This window comes from Nomascus leucogenys, chromosome 19, assembly GCF_006542625.1.
Source record: "Nomascus leucogenys isolate Asia chromosome 19, Asia_NLE_v1, whole genome shotgun sequence".
NCBI lineage: Eukaryota > Metazoa > Chordata > Mammalia > Primates > Hylobatidae > Nomascus > Nomascus leucogenys.
Window position 1 is genome coordinate 68,974,100 of NC_044399.1, and position 16,379 is coordinate 68,990,478.

Genomic DNA, 16,379 nt, shown 5'->3' on the forward strand with positions numbered 1-16,379 from the left:
TGTAGCCTAGGTGTGTAGTAGGCTATGCTGTGTAGGTTTGTGTAAGTGCGCTCTGTGATATTCATACAATGATGAAATTGCCCCATGACATATTTCTCGGAACATATCGCCATAGTTAAGTGACACATCAAGGTATTTCAAAACCAACTTACTTTGCACTCACTTTATAACGATAAATACATGCCATGCTGTCTTTTAGGAAAAGAGGTGCAACAATAAAAGTTTATTGTATATAAGCAATAGAAACTGATGTGGCCAATTTAATTTTTTAAAAATGTGGCCAAGCATCAAAGGAAAAGCTGAAGCACCAGACACCAGAAAGGGCAGGGGAAGGGTAGCCCTGCCACCAGGACAGAGAGAGATAGTGTCCTTGGAGAGCACACCAGGCGTCCTTCCCTCCTGGCCATTCTCTGAACAAGGCTGTCTGAGAGAGAGAGACAGAGACAGACAGTATTAGTCCTTGGGCAGCTTGGTCCTGTGCCCACACCAAGGCTGAAGCTAAGTAGGCACATGGGTCACAGTCCCACCAAGACTGCAATAAGCAGGGAGGGATGCTGGGCAGGTGAAACCACTGACTTCCCCCTCCAACGGTGTGGCAGATGATTCCCAGATCCAATGGGTAAAAGGAAACATCCCTAAATCAGGATGACCAGGACTGCAGTTGTCTTTCCACATTATGATTTTTTTTTTTTTTTTTTTTTTTTTTTTTTTTGAGACAGAGTCTCTCTCTGTCACCCAGGCTGGAGTGCAATGGCGCCATCTCGGCTGACTGCAACTTCCACCTCCCAGGTTCAAGTGATTCTCCAGCCTCAATCTCCCACGTAGCTGGGATTACAGGCACGCACCACCGTGTCCGGCTAATTTTTTTATATTTTTAGTAGAGACGGGGTTTCACCATGTTGCCCAGGCTGGTCTTGAACTCCTGACCTCAGGTGATACGCCTGCCTCGGCCTCCCACAGTGCTGGGATTACAGGCGTCAGCCACTGCACCCGGGCTGTGATTGTTTTTAACACTCTCCACCTTCCCACAGCTCTTGGAGTCCTCCCATCCTACGGTTAAGAAGAGGGGTACCTGAGAAGTAAAATATTTATTTCAGGGTATGCAAAAGAGCAATATTTCAGAGGCATCAAGACTATTGTTATTTTGCCATGCCTGCAAACAGGAGTAAGATTGCAAAGGTTTTCCAAACAATCTGAGCCTTTATACTGCATAGGGGTAAGGAGGATCAGGTGTAGGCTGGAAGAGGTGCATCTGGGTACTGGGGGCCCTCTAGGTGTGACTTTCTGTGGTTGGAGAGGCAATATGTGACAAAGGTAAGGGCTATAGACCTGGAATCTATCAAACAGGGAGACAGTATTTGTCCTGCCAAACTCACAGGGTGCTTGTCAGAATCAAGTGAGATAAGACATTGGAAAACACTTTGAATATCCATGAGTCAGTTAGAGAATAGTAGCTGCTTTAGCAAATGGCCCCAAATGTCAGAGGATTAAGACAACACATGCTTATTCTCACTCTCACCACAGTCCAATGTGGGCTTCAAGCAGACAATGAGACTTATTCCCTCTTGTGGAAAGGGAAGAGGAGTATGGAGGACAGTGCAGGGAACACAGGCCTGCAAGGGACTTACGTCACTTCCATCACATTCCGTTGGCCAGAATGCAGTCACATGGCTTTTATCTAACTGCAGGGGAGTTTGGGAATTGTAGTCTTGCTGTCTCTTGGTGACAAAAATGAACTTGGTTTGGTGAGCACATAGCATCACCTTACCACACCTATGGAAGACTCTCTGTGTGTACGCCTTTCAAGTGCTATTTAAATGTTAGATATTCAAGGAGGTGAAAGATCTTTACAAGGAGAAGTACAAAACTCTGCTAAAAAGAAATTACAGATGACGTGAACAAATGGAAAACTATTCCAATGCTCATGGATTGGAAGAATCAATATTGTTAAAATGCCCATACCGCCCAAAGCAATCTACAGATTAAACGCTATTCCTATCAAACTACCAATGTCGTTTTTCATAGAACTAGAAAAAACTATTCTAAAATTTATATGGAACCAAAAAAGGGCCCAAATAGCCAAAGCAATCCTAAGTAAAAAGAACCAAGCTGGAGGCATCACATTACCTAACTTCAAACTATACTACAAGGCTACAGTAAACAGCATGGTACTACTATAAAAATAGACATATAAACAATGCAACACAATAGAGAATCCAGAAATAAAGCTACATTCCTACAGCCACCTGATCTTTGACAAAGTTGACAAACATAAGCAGTGGGGAAAGGACTTTCTATTCAATAAATGGTGCTGGGATAACTGGCTAGCCATATGCAGAAGAATGAAACTGAACCACTACCCTTCCCCATATACAAAAATTAATTCAAGATAGATTAAAGATTTAAATGTAAGACCTCAAACTATATGAATCCTAGGCAACACCATTCTAGACATCAATCTTTTGAAAGAATTTATGACTAAGTCCTCAAAAGCAATTGCAACAAAAACAAAAATTGACAATTGAGACCTAATTACACTAAAAAGCTTCTTTTTGTTTTTTTTTGTTTTTTTGAGACAGAGTCTCGCTCTGTTGCCCAGGCTGGAGTGCAGTGGCACAATCTCAGCCCACTGCAATCTCCACCCCCCAGGTTTAAGCGATTCTCGTGCCTCAGCCTCCTGTGTAGCTGGGATCATCATTACACCTAGCTAATTTTTGTATTTTTAGTAGAGACAGGATTTTGCCGTGTTACCCAGGCTAGTCTCAAACTCCTGGCCTCAAGTGATCTGCCCCCGTCTGCTTCCCAAAGTGCTGGGATTACAGGCATGAGCCACCGCGCCTAGCCTACACTAAAGAGCTTTTGCACAGCAAAAGAAATTATCAACAGAGTAAACAGACAACCTACAGAATGGGAGAAAATATTCACAAAGTATGCATTCCAACAGAGGTCTAATATCCAGAATATGTAAGGAATTTACACAACTGATTAAGCAAAAAACAAATAACCCCACTTAAAAAATGGGTAAAAGACATGAATAGACACTTCTCAAAAGAAGACATACAAGCAGCCAACAAATATGGAAAAATGCTCCGCGTTACTAATTATCAGAGACATGCAAATCAAAACCATCTCACACCAGTCAGAATGGCTACTAGTAAAAAGTCAAAAAACAACAGATGCTGGCAAGGCTGTGGAGTAAAAGGAATGCTTATACACTGTTGGTGAGAATATAAACTAGTTCAGCCACTGTGGAAAGCAGTTTGGAGATTTCACAAGGAACTTAAAACAGAGCTACCATTCAATCCAGCAATCCCACTACTGGGTATATATCCCCCCAAAAACAAATCATTCTATCAAAAAGACCCAGGCACTTGCATGTTCATTGCAGCACTATTCACAATAGCAAAGATATGGAATCAACTTAGGTGCCTGTCAACAAAAGACTGGATAAAGAAAATGTGTTACATATACAACATGGAATACTGTGCAGCCATAAAAAAGGACAAAATCATATCCTTTGCTGCAACATGGATGGAGCTGGAAGCTATTACACTAAGCAAATTAATGTAGGAACAGAAAGCCAAATACTGCATGTTCTCACTTATAGGTGGGAGCTAAACTTTGGGTACTCATGGACACAAAGATGACAACAATAGAAACTGGGGGCTACTAGAAGGGGGAGGGAGGGAAAGGGGCAAAAACTAGTGAGTTTGGGTACTAGTACTACTCGTAGTTGGGTACTATGAGTAGTACTATTATTAGTAATAGTACTCATAGTACCTAGGTGATGTATCATCCATACTACAAACCTCAGCATCAAGCAATATACCCAGGTAACAAACCTGCACATGTACCTCCTGAACCTAAAATAAAAGTTAAAAATTTTTTGAATAAGTTTAATATTAATAATAATGTTAATACCTAATTAGTAATATCCCACATTCCTGGATGCAGGAGGATAATAATAATGGATGCCATTTATCTATTGACTATTTGAGTCATCAAGGACGTTAGACCTGCATATCATATATGAACAATGCTGAGCCACTTGAGTCACAGGAAATATCCCATTTCTTTCTTTCATTTAATCAAATCAAAACCAGCCTCAACCTCTCATATTCCAAGGTTAGGATGAACTCTAGCATCATTCACTTGGAATGCTTCCCCCTCCGTGGGAGTTTGTGAGAAGCTCAGGGTTTATAAAGTCTGGGTAGTGGGAAAAGGCTGTGGTCTTCAGTCCACGGTGGCTGTAGCCACCAGAACTGCTTGTCCAGACTTGCAAGGTCCAGAGAGAGATAGAGCCTGCCTTGGGGGACATTCTCATGCTCTGGTGAAGATGGCTTAGGAGACCTTTGCTGTGGCATCAGAGGCACAGAGTTCAGTGCTTAGCGGCCCTCATCTGACCTTTGCCACTACTGGTAAGCTTTGTCCCAGCCGGTCTGATTCTCCTCATTCCCTGGAACCCTATATCCCTTGTGCCCTCACAGTCTTAGGGAATCCAACCTCCACCCTTAGGCTGGGCCACTCTCCTCTTTAAAAGCATTAACCTTCTTCTGCACCTTTTTAGACAACCCAGCTTGATTGGCTGAATCAACTTGCCAGGAGCCTCAGACTCAGGTGCCTCCAGGGGCCAGACAGAGGATACAAATGAATGAAACCGAGGCATGGGGAACTACAAAGACCTAGAGAAGCTGTGCTCATCTAAGGGGGCAATTGCTCCCCACCCCCTATGATTGTCACATGTGAGAAGAATGCAGGTTCCGTGTCAACAGATTGTCAGATTTTCAAGAGATGCCAGAAACCCAAACTGTTGTGCAAAATCTCCTGACTTGTAAATGTTGGCAGCTAATTCATTGCTTTTTTTTTAAGACACTATACAAGCCCAGACAAAACACATAGCAAGCCAGATGTGGACCAAAGCCTGAGAGTTTGTTTTAGCTACCCAGACATTCAAAACAAAATGTATTTGAAGTGGTCTCCCAGGGCTACTGGCAACTTCTCTATTTTTCTGTGAAACATAAAAACTCAACTTCCCTTGCAAAGCAAGGGGACCCAGGCTCAGAACACAAAGGCTTGGCTGTGCTTCTGATGAGGGGAATGAGAGGAAATCACATTTGTCACAGTTTTCAGCCTTTCTGTGCAAATATACAGTGGAAGACAGAATAAGAAAGAGAAAGAAGGAAGGAAAAAAAAAGGAAGGAAGGGAGAGAGAAAGAGAAGGAGGGAGGAGAAAGAAAAAAGACTTAGTACCAGCTAATTTTCTAATAACTTATCCTGCATTAACTCATTAAATCTTCATGCAAGGTGGAAATGCATAGGCAGAGGAAAGATTGTGACTAACCTTCATGCCGAGCTAAATGATTTCTTCAACAGTCTGGGGAGATGATGCTCTGCCCAGCAGAGGGACCAGGTGGGCAGATGCAGCTGTAGCATCCTGTCCATCTCAGCCTGCAGGAGATTCAGGACCAGGCCTTGCCAGGTACAAGTGTCTCACGGGGACATGTGAGAGCCAGGAAGAAAGTAGGGGCTTCAGGGATGTGGCCCCCATAGGCTTTGCATGGGTCTGAGGAGGGGCCAGACCATGAGCACTAGCATCTATGGTGACTTGGCCTAAAAATATTTTAACTCTTGGACTGCAATCTGCTGATTTTTACATTTGTTATCTCTATTCTACTTACTTCCAAAGGAATCTGAGGCAATTCAGATATAGATTAAATAGAATATAAAGCAGGAGGACCAAAAAGGAGCCAAGAAGAGAGATCCCTGTCACATGAGATGAGCTAATTTTTGAGGCTGGGCCCCAATTTGACCATAAATTTCCTGATAGCCAAGTCAAAGAGGAACCATTGAGGCATGTGGTTTGTGTCTGACAACTAGAGAATACACACTCACCTATAATGGCAAACTCTTGGTGGGAGCTAATTGCAAAGAGGAATTTATTGTGTGAGGAGTGTTTCCCGTACTCCCTGTCTGAGTCTGGATCTGCCAAGAAGCAGACACTAAGTTCAAGGATTTATTTGGGGAAACACTTGTGTGATAGAAATGGAGAGGGACCTGGGAGAGCAGCTGTCAGACCCTGGTGCAAATCTGACTCCAAATGAAGGAGAAAAGGAAGAAGGGTCAGTGGAAATGCCTTGGACTGATGGGAGTCCAAGAAAAGCTCAGCAGGGCAGTTGGAGAAGCTTGAGCATCTCCTGGGGAAGGGCCTGCTTTAGAACCACTACCATACCCTGTATTGGCTGGGAACTGTGGCTCAGCAGAAAGTGATGGATTTCACAGCTATCTTAGTCTGTTTGCATTGCTATAATATAAAGGAATACCTGCAGCTGGGTAATTTATAGAGAAAAGAGGTTTATTTGGCTCAGTGTTCTGCAGGCTGTACAAGAAGCAGGGTGCCAGCATCTGCTTCTGATAAGGGGCTCAGGGCTCAGGAAGCTTCCACTCCTGGTGGAAGGGGAGCAAGCATGTACAGCTCACATGCTGAGAGATGAAGCAAGAGAGAGGGGGAAGGTGCCAGGCTCTTTTTAACAACCAGTTCTCAGGGGAACGAATAGAACGAGAACTCACTCACTACCGCAAGGATGGCATTCATGAGGCATCCACCTTCATGGCCCTAACACCTCCCATTAGGCCCCACCTCCAACACTGGGGACCAAATTTCAACATGAGATTTAGAGGGCCAAATATCCAAACCACTGCAACAGCACAGTAACTGGGGACCTGGGTCCATTAAACTCCCGGTAGTGGGAGATGAGCAAGGTACATTCTCATAGCTACAACACTTCCCAAATATCAGTTTCTTATTCTTGTACCATTTTTATGGTTTTTTTTTTCCATATCAGTGTACCACTGTTAAAGAAAGAAATTATTCTGACACTTGTTAAATGGTAAGGAAGACTTATCGAAGACTATTGCATTAGGAAAGAGAAAGCAGGCTCAACTTGGAATAAGGAAAAGCCAGCTCATTTATAGCCAATGAGCAGAGTGAAGGGGTCAGTGGATGGAAAATTCCTAAGAGGAGACATCAAGCATCGGGCATTCTTGCTAAACTGAGCTAACAGGATTTTTGCTAGAGGCACAAGTCAAATTCTTATACATCGAAGGTAAGGGATGAAGGGGTTCAGGAGATATCAAGCGTGGAGGATTCCAACCTAAACTGATTTGGCAGGATTCTTGCTAAAACTGGGATGGGCAGGCCAAAGGCAGGACAGGAGCCAAGGCTGAGCCCTAGTGAAGAAGAGGGCTAAGAGAAGGCTGAGTAAGGCTTGGTCAAGGAAAGAGTCTTTGTTACCACCTGTCCTGGTATGTATCTGATACGATTCTTTAAATTGACTTTAGATTTTAGCTTTATACTTGTGGGGGGAGACTACCAGAAAAGACAGGGTGCTGTAGGGTTCAAAAAAATAAATAAATAAAATAAATAAGTTTTAGCTTCATGCATGGATTCAGGAACTACTAAAAATAATGGCAAAGGCCTGGTGTGGTGGCTCACACCTGTAATCCCAGCCCTTTGGGAGGCCAAGATGGGCGGATCACGAGGTCAGGAGATGCAGACCATCCTGGCTAACACGGTGAAACCCCATCTCTACTAAAAATACAAAAAATTAGCCAGGCCTGGTGGCGGGCACCTGTAGTCCCAGCTACTCGGGAGGCTGAGGCAGGAGAATGGTGTGAACCCGGGAGGCGGAGCTTGCAGTGAGCTGAGATTGTGCTACTGCACTCCAGCCTGGACGACAGAGCTAGACTCCGTCTCACACACACACACAAAAATGATAATAATAATAATAATGGCAAAAACTGCTATTACTTTTGCACCAACCTAATAGTTTTTTATATATATATTATATATATATTTGGAGGACATATATATTTCATATATATATTTGGAGGATATATATATTTCATATATTTGGAGGATATATATATTTCATATATATATTTGGAGGATATATATTTCATACACATATTTGGAGGATATATACTTCATATACATATTTGGAGGCTGTATATATAATTCATATACATATTTGGAGGCTATATATATATTTCACATATATTTGGAGGCTATATATATTTCATACACATATTTGGAGGCTATATATATTTCATATACGTATTTGGAGGCTATATATATTTCATATATATATTTGGAGGCTATATATATTTCATATATATATTTGGAGGCTATATATATTTCATATATATATTTGGAGGATATATATATTTCATATACATATTTGGAGGATATATATATTTTTCATATATGTATTTGGAGGCCCTATGTATTTCATATATATTTGAGGCTATATATATTTTATATATATTTGGAAGATATATATATTTCATATATATATGAAAATACATATATGTATTTTCTAACATGCATTAAAATAAATGCATAACTATTCAGATTTTAAGGTCGTTTGTGTACCACCTAAAATTGTCCTGCATACCACCAGTGATACACATACTGCACTTTGGGAAATGCTGGTTTTAGAAGAACACAGAAATGTGAAAGGAAAGGCTATATTCCAGCCCTGGCTGGCATGCTGGCTGCCAGCTCTAAGTAGATTATTTCGGGCACCTCTTGAGGCTCAGAGAAATGGCTAAAGACCTTCTCAGGAGGAATGGAGGTGGGACGAGGGTGAGGCTCAGTGGACTGAGTTTCCTCCCACGCCTACCACTACCCAGATGTGGAGCTGGACCTCCAGAGGAGCGTGCAGGCTGTGCTCCGGGAGCTCAGCACCCAGGCCCCTGCCCTGCAGAGCAACCAAGGTAAGAGCCAGCTGGCAGCAGCAGCTGCTCCCTCTGACCTCCACCCAACCCCAGCCAACAATACACGCACATACAGGAAAGGGCCCCGGCCTGGAGCTCATGGGGCAAGGGTCTTCTCGCCAAACCCCTTTCCTGCTGGAAATACCTAGAGCCAGAAGGACTGAGAAGCCTTCTCTGCTCCCTAGTTCAACCCTCCCAGCAACTGCTGCAGAGCACATTGGGGATCTGCCACCCTTTTTTTTCCTTTTTTTTTTCTTTTGTTTTTGAGATGGAGTCTTACTCTGTCGCCCAGGCTGCAGTGCAGTGGTGCAAACTCGGCTCACCGCAACCTCTGCCTCCCTGGTTCAAGCGATCTCCTGCCTCAGCCTCCCAAGTAGCTGAGATTACAGGCGTGTGCCACCACGCCCGGCTAATTTTTGTATTTTTAGTAGAGATGCAGTTTCACCATGTTGGCCAGGCTGGTCTCGAACTCCTGACCTCAAGTGATCCACCTGCCTCAGCCTCCCAAAGTGCTGGGATTACAGGCATGATCCACGGCACCCGGCCTGCCACCCTCTTTGTTAACAACCTTCCCTAGCTCCACTTCCAAACCTAATTCCCCTCAGCACTCCAGGCCTGCAGGACTTCCAGAACGTGGCTGGGAGCACACACCTGCAAGCACTGCTGCTCTGTGGTCCACATGCACACACCTGTCCCACGCCTGTCCCCAGTGGTGTCTCACCTGCCCTCCTTTCTGCCCTGGGAATTCACTGTCCACAAAGGGCTATAGATCAGAACTCCTCACTTGGGAGGAGCCCACCCAGGTGCACCTGGAGCCAGAGCTGCAACTGGGGCTCCAGGGCTCAGGGTTCTGCTCAGAGGGGTCTCCTCTAAGAGCTCCTGCCCACCTGGTCATGCTGGACTCCCCTTTCTCCTGGCCCAGGCATGTGGAGGTGGTCCCTGCACAAGAAGGTCGAGCGAGATCCTGGTAAGAGCCCGGCGCTGGTCCGCATTCTTCTCAGAGAACTGGAGAAGGTGAGTTCCTGGACCTCAGGGAGGAAGACGGGGACGAAAGGAAGAGAGGGGCCAGGTGGGCAGGGGCTCAGTCCTGGCAGCTCTATGTCTCCCAAGCTTTGGTCGCCTGCATGATTTTTACCATATGCATCTCCCTCCTGTACTTTTACATAAGCAATATTTTCTTTACATCGACTCTCATTGTTTTACTTGAATAAACATCTTTCAAAAAGAAGCGCCATAACGCGATCACAAATGGAAAACCCGTATCACTTGTCAGAAACAGAAGGTACCTATAAACATAAATATACGACTATTGACGTTTCTCAAAATTATCCTCGGGCCACCTAAATTATCCTCCACACTACCCAATGTTGTACTTTGCACATTGCAGAGTACATGTTGTACTTTGTACTTTGCAGTGGGAAACACTGCACTCAAGGGAGGCTCCAAGCTGGGGACTTGTTTGTTGCTTTGCTGCAACTCCTACCCTAATTGAATTTGGCCCCTCACCTGCAGAGTTCTCTGAGGCTCCCCCATGCTCCCACACCCTCCCTGAGGGGCTTCTGCATCTGTGTGCCCTCCCCTCCCCACTCCTCTATCCAGAGCAGACAATGGCCCTTTGCTCTCCCCCTGGCTGCCTTCCACCCCATCTCCTGCCCACCCCCAGCCTAGACTGCCTCCTGCTACGAAGTGGGAAGTCCCCCAGCCCAATACCTGTCACGTGATCTCCTGTTTTCCAGGCGGAAAGCGAGGACCTCCGGCATGTCATCATTCCCTTGCTGCACACTGTAATGTACGTGCTCACCAAGGTGAGCTGGGGACTGAGGTCGAGGTGGTAGTGGTGACCTGCATGTGGCTGGGCTGGACACTGTCCTTTCCCCTTAGTGGGCAGTCTCTGCCAGGATGAGCCTAGAAAATCCCTTGGATTGCCTGCCCTAAACTGGCTTCTAAGCACTAGCCACCCCCTTTCCCTCCTATACGGAGAGAGAACTTTGGAGAGACAATGGCCTTGAATGGCAGGATGAGGTCTTTGGGTTTGCTACTGTGTGCAGTGCAACAGGAGACATCGCTGATCCCTGCACAGAGAAGAGACATGATACAGATGTGGTTAATGTCTCAGGAGGAGTAATCGGGAGCTGCGTGTTGTTGCAGCGGGTGGGAGTGGTGGTTGAGGAAGGCAGGAAGAGCAAGTCTGGGGTTGCTGGAGAGTCCAGGGTCAAGATGGGGCTTAGCTCCGGCAGAGTCAGAGGTCACACTGAGGTCGGGAGGCAGAGGGGGGCCTCCCGGGCACTGCGGAGCATTTCAGGCCTGTGGGATGCAAGGAGGAGCAAAGGAGACTGAGGAAGTTCCTCCAAGGTTTTGAGCCTGGAGAACCGCAGGAATGTGTTTCCCTGATGGAGCAGGAGGGCTGGGAGGAAGTTGATTTGCTTGCAGAACTTGATGCAATGAATTTTTATCTTGGTAAGTTGGGGCAGGGCAGCAAAGGGATGTCTTACTGGTGCTGGGAGAAGAGGCTGGAACGTGTGGGTTTGGGAGAGAGCTGTGAGCCCAGGTCTGGCTGTTAGGCCTGACCTTCCACCTCTTCTCCCAAGCCCCTCCCTGGAAACTCCCCTGGGACCCTTCACCTCCCCATCCTCCCTCTTACCTCCCCCTCCTCCCTCTCACCTCCCCCTCCTCCCTCTCACCCAGGCCACAGGAATCACAGAGGAGCTCTACCAGAGAATCTATACCTTTTGCACAAGATTACTTACGCTGCCCACCCCCTACTGCACAGTCGCCTTGGACTGCGCGATAAGGCTGAAAACGGAGACGGCCGTCCCAGGTAAGAGTCACCGGGCATATTTGTCTGCCATGCTGCACCTCCAACATTGCCCAGGGTCTTTCCTTTTTCTCCAGGATACTGGGGAACTCAAAAGCCTCCACACCTTCTGTAGGAAGGTGGAAAATGGGAATCAGAGACTTGGGGGCTGGTTGGCCAAAGTGGTCTGGTTTGCAGGGACACTGTACCAAAGGATGGTCATTGCTGAACAGAACTTGATGAATGAACTGTATCCCTACCAGGAGAGGTGAGTGGCCCCAGAAAAACTGCTACCTTCAGCCTCCTAAAAGTGTTGTGGCTTTAGTGACTGCTCCCTGGCAGAAGGACAGAAGAGGAGGTTGGATTAAGAAGAGCCCTAGCAGAACTCCCCAGCCATGACATTTGTCCAGCAGTCGAGTGCGTTTGCAATTCAAGGTTGGCGCCATATTGTTTTCTGGAGACCACTGAACACAGGATAGGTCTTTCTTCTCAGGTTGGATTCCAAGCTACCCTCTGTCATTCCATCTCCATCCCGCCCTTGGCCATAATGCAGCATCGTACCAGCCAGGCAGCCAGAGGAGACTCCAGAATAACCACAGCGGAGGGGCTCAGGCGCAAGAGCACAATGAAGCCTGAGGGCTTCCATGGGGGACTCGCAGCCCCTGAGATAAGACTGAGGAAGTGTCCCCTGCTCGTGTTGGGGAGAGGGGTGACGAAGTTGGGAGTGGCACCTCCCTTTTCTGCAGGCACCTCCACTAACTTGGCCCTGAAAGGCACAGCTTGAATTTGGGGTGTGAGGTGCTGTGTTCAAGAAAGATGCAAGGGGGCCCAGGGCACCCAGAGGACTTGGCATGGGAGAGATGGGGAGACACAGTGGGTGAGGAGGAGGGAGTAGGGGAGGTTGGCTCTCTGGTGTGATGAGTGATGAAAGAAGGTGAGATTCACTCAGAGTTCAGAACTCCAATTCTGGCAGGAAGGATTTAGGGTCCCTCCTAGAGGGCAACCTGGTCCCTGGGCCAGGATGCTGAGAGAGGGAGCAGGATTGAGGCTGGAACTTTCCTAGACAGGGGACTAGGCCTGATTTCCTCTGTGGACAGTGGATTAGAGCTGCCCCTCTAGAAGGGCCATGCATGCTCTTATTTGCCACAGTCCTCACCACTCCCTATTGTCATCCCACCCAGAGACTTTTGAATCTGAGACTCCTCTTTTTAGCAGAATTAAATTACTTGGGGGTGCTGCACAGCTCTGAGGGCGCCCATCCGGTGGCTCCTCTCCCATTAGTTACTATCAATCCCACCTCTCCCCTCTGCCTCTGCCCTCAGAGTGTTCCTCTTCGTGGATCCTGAGCTGGTGTCTGCCTCTGTGTGCAGTGCTCTGCTACTGGAGATTGAGGCGGCCCAGGCACAGCAGACACCAGAGGCCTGCATGCGCCACGTAGTCTCCCACGCCCTGCAGGCGGCTCTGGGGGAGGCCTGTCATGCAGGCGCTCTGCACAGGAAGCTGCAGGTAATGGCCCTGCCCGCAGCCCCTTGTCAGTTCCAGCCCTGGTCCCTGCATGCCCATACCAGTCGCTTACCCTGCTCTTCCTCCTTCTCCTGTTTCACATCACCTTTTCCCCCACATCAGAAATTAATACATTTTGGCTGGGTGCGGTGGCTCACACCTGTAACCTCAGCACTTTGGGAGGCCGAGGAGGGCATATCACCTGAGGTCAGGAGTTTGAGACCAGCCTGGCCAACATGGCGAAACCTGGTCTCTACTAAAGATACAAAAACTAACTGGCCGTGGTGGCGGGCGCCTATAATCCCAGCTACTCGGGAGGCTGAGGCAGGAGAGTAGCTTGAACCCAGAAAGTGGAGGTTGCAGTGAGCCAAGATTGTGTCACTGCACTCCAGCCTGGGTGACAGAGCGAGACTCCATTTCAAAAAAAAAATAATAATAAGAAGAAGATATAAGATAATGCCAGTATTCCTAGCAGCAGGGTGAATGAGTGTCTCAGTCTTGAAAGCAGAAATCTGGGTCACCACAACAGTAGCTACTACATCATCTCACTCAGAGTCAAAGCCAAAGTGATTGCAATGACCTATAAGAGCCTGGTGTGGTGGCTCATACCTATAATCCCGGGTACTTGAGAGGCTGAGGCAGGAGGATTGCTTCGGGCCAGGGGTTTGAGACCAGCCTGGGCAACATAGCAAGACCCCATTTCTACAAATAATAATAATAATAATAAAAATACCAGGCGTGGTGACATGTGTTTGCAGTCCCAGCAGCTCGGAAGGCAAGAGGATCACTTGAGCCAAGTTCAAGACTGCAGTGAGTGGTGATTGTACCACTGCACTCTAGCCTGGGCAACAGAGAGACACCCCATCTCTAAAAATAAAAATAAACTGTCTACAAGAACCTTATCTTGAGGGCCTTGACCTGTTCCCGTCTCTCTTCATTTCCTCTCTGGCCCGTCTCCTGACTTTCCCTCTCATTTCTTGTGCTCCAGCTAAACAAGCCTCCTCATTTTTCTCCCAACATGCACATGCCTAACATACTTGCACCCCAGGGTCTTTGCACTCGCTACTCCCTATGCTTGGAAAGTTCTCTTAGGTACCTGCGCGACTCACTCTTTTTTTTTTTTTTTTTTTTTTTTTTTTTGAGACGGAGTCTTGCTCTGTCGCCCAGGCTGGAGTGCAGTGGTGCGATCTCGGCTCACTGCAAGCTCCGCCTCCCGGGTTCACACCATTCTCCTGCCTCAGCCTGTCCGAGTAGCTGGGACTACAGGCGCCAGCCACCACACCCGGCTAATTTTTTGTATTTTTAGTAGAGACGGAGTTTCACCGTGTTAGCCAGGATGGTCTCCATCTCCTGACCTCGTGATCCGCCTGCCTCGGCCTCCCAAAGTGCTGGGATTACAAGCATGAGCCACTGCGCCCAGCCGCATGGCTCACTCTTTCACTTCCTTTAAGTCTTTACTTAAAAGTCACTTTCTGCCAAGCGCGGTGGCTCACACCTGTAATCCCAACACTTTGGGAGGCCAAGGCAGGCGGATCACGAGGTCAGGAGATTGAGACCGTCCTGGCCAACATGTTGAAACCCCATCTCTACTAAAAATACAAAAATTAGCTGGATGCGGTGGTGCGCGCCCATAGTCCCAGCTACTCGGGAGGCTGAGGCAGGAGAATCGCTTGAACCCAGGAGGCAGAGATTGCAATGGGCCGAGATCACACCACTGCACTCCAGCCTGGGTGACAGAGCAAGACTCTGTCTCAAAAAAAAAAAAAAAAAAAAAGTCACTTTCTCAGGGGGGCTTCCCAGATCACACAATCTGTTTCGTTTGCTGCTGTATCCCAGCCCCTAGAACAACTCCTGGTGCAGTGAGCTGTTCTAAGTGCTGGAGATGCAGCTATGAACGAAACAGACAAAATTCCCTGCCTTTCTGGAATTCACAATCTAGTGGGGGCTAGAACATTGATCCAAGTGCTGGGTGACACTTTCAGGAGGTGGGCGTCAGCGGCTATCTCTGCCTCTCTGGGTAACAGATATTGCAGACCAGCAGTCTCCCCATAATAGCGTGTGAGGGGCAGAGGGGAACCCCCACTGGCAGGGCAGGCGTGGGGCCCTGGATGTGGGATCCAGAAGCCTTTGGGGGAAGCTCCTGCCGGGCCCCCAGGGGCAGCGGAGAGGTGTCACCTTGGGCTGCCAGGGCCCTGCGGACTTGGCTTAGGAGCTGGGGCGCGTGGGCGCTGGGCTGAGACCCAGGCTCTGACGACCCTCCCCAACAGGCCAGCCCTCGCCGCACCCTGGAGCACTATTTCCACGCCGTGGTGGCCGCCGTGGAGCACATGGCCAGCGAGGCCAGCCCGAGCCGGGAGGGACACGTGGAGAGGCTGGAGGAGATTTACTGCTCGCTGCTGGGGCCCGCGGCAGGGCGCTGCGGTGGTAAGCGACTGGCGGATGGGGGGCCTTGGCAAGGGTCCCGCCGGGGCAGCTCACTGCACCGCAGGGGGCGCCAGAGAGCAGCGCTGGACCTGCCTCTGTCTGGATGCCTGGCCGACTCCCAGGAGCCTGGGGACTGGGGGCAGCCTGGGGGGGTTTGGCAGAACCGGGACCAAGAGGCGTGTAATTAGGCTGGGAGCGGTGGCTCACGCCTGTTATCCCAGCATTTTGGGAGGCCGGGGCAGGCGGATCACCTGAGGTCAGGGGTTCGAGACCAGCCTAGCCAACATGGGGAAACCCTCTACTAAAGTAGTAGAGAGTTTAGTCTCAAAAAAAAAAAAAAAAAAATTCAGCTGGGCCTGGTGGTGGGCGCCTGCAGTCCCAGCTACTGGGGATGCTGAGTTAGGAGAATCACTCGAACCCGGGAGGCGGAGGTTGCAGTGAGCCGAGATTGCACCACTGTACTCCAGCCTGTGCGACAGAGTGAGACTCCATCTCAAAACAAAAAAAAAGAAGGCAGGGAATTTGGTCATGATAACCACTGATGCCCACAGAGCCCCTACTATACTCCAGTTGCTGTTCTAATCACCTTACATATATTTAAATATATTGCCTATACTGTATTAAATCAATGAAACCTCACAGTCAACTTATAAGCTAGAAACTTATTATCCCCATTTTACAGAGGACGAAACTGAGTTAGAAAGAGGTTAAATATCTTACCCAATATCACCCAAGGCAGTAAGTGGCAAAGCCAAGATACAAATCCAGGCTGTCTAGTTCACCGCTCAGCTGTAGTAACGAAAGGATTTGATCATCCAAGGACCAGAGCATCTAAAAGAGCAGATGAGTCAACATCGTTTATATCTGGTATCATAGATTTTTA

At 47.8% G+C, this 16,379-nt stretch overlaps 1 protein-coding gene across 1 annotated transcript in view; it reads left to right on the plus strand.

Annotated features, from left to right (window-relative positions):
• The window catches only part of PIK3R6 (phosphoinositide-3-kinase regulatory subunit 6), a 65,056-nt gene that overhangs the window by 18,977 nt on the left and 29,700 nt on the right, over nt 1-16,379 (plus strand). Inside the window, exons 3-9 of the mRNA XM_030799873.1 lie at nt 8,692-8,775; nt 9,698-9,789; nt 10,512-10,580; nt 11,461-11,593; nt 11,768-11,837; nt 12,892-13,075; nt 15,340-15,496. Of these exons, the coding sequence (XP_030655733.1) occupies nt 8,692-8,775; nt 9,698-9,789; nt 10,512-10,580; nt 11,461-11,593; nt 11,768-11,837; nt 12,892-13,075; nt 15,340-15,496 (789 nt within the window). The remainder of the gene's footprint in view (nt 1-8,691; nt 8,776-9,697; nt 9,790-10,511; nt 10,581-11,460; nt 11,594-11,767; nt 11,838-12,891; nt 13,076-15,339; nt 15,497-16,379) is intronic.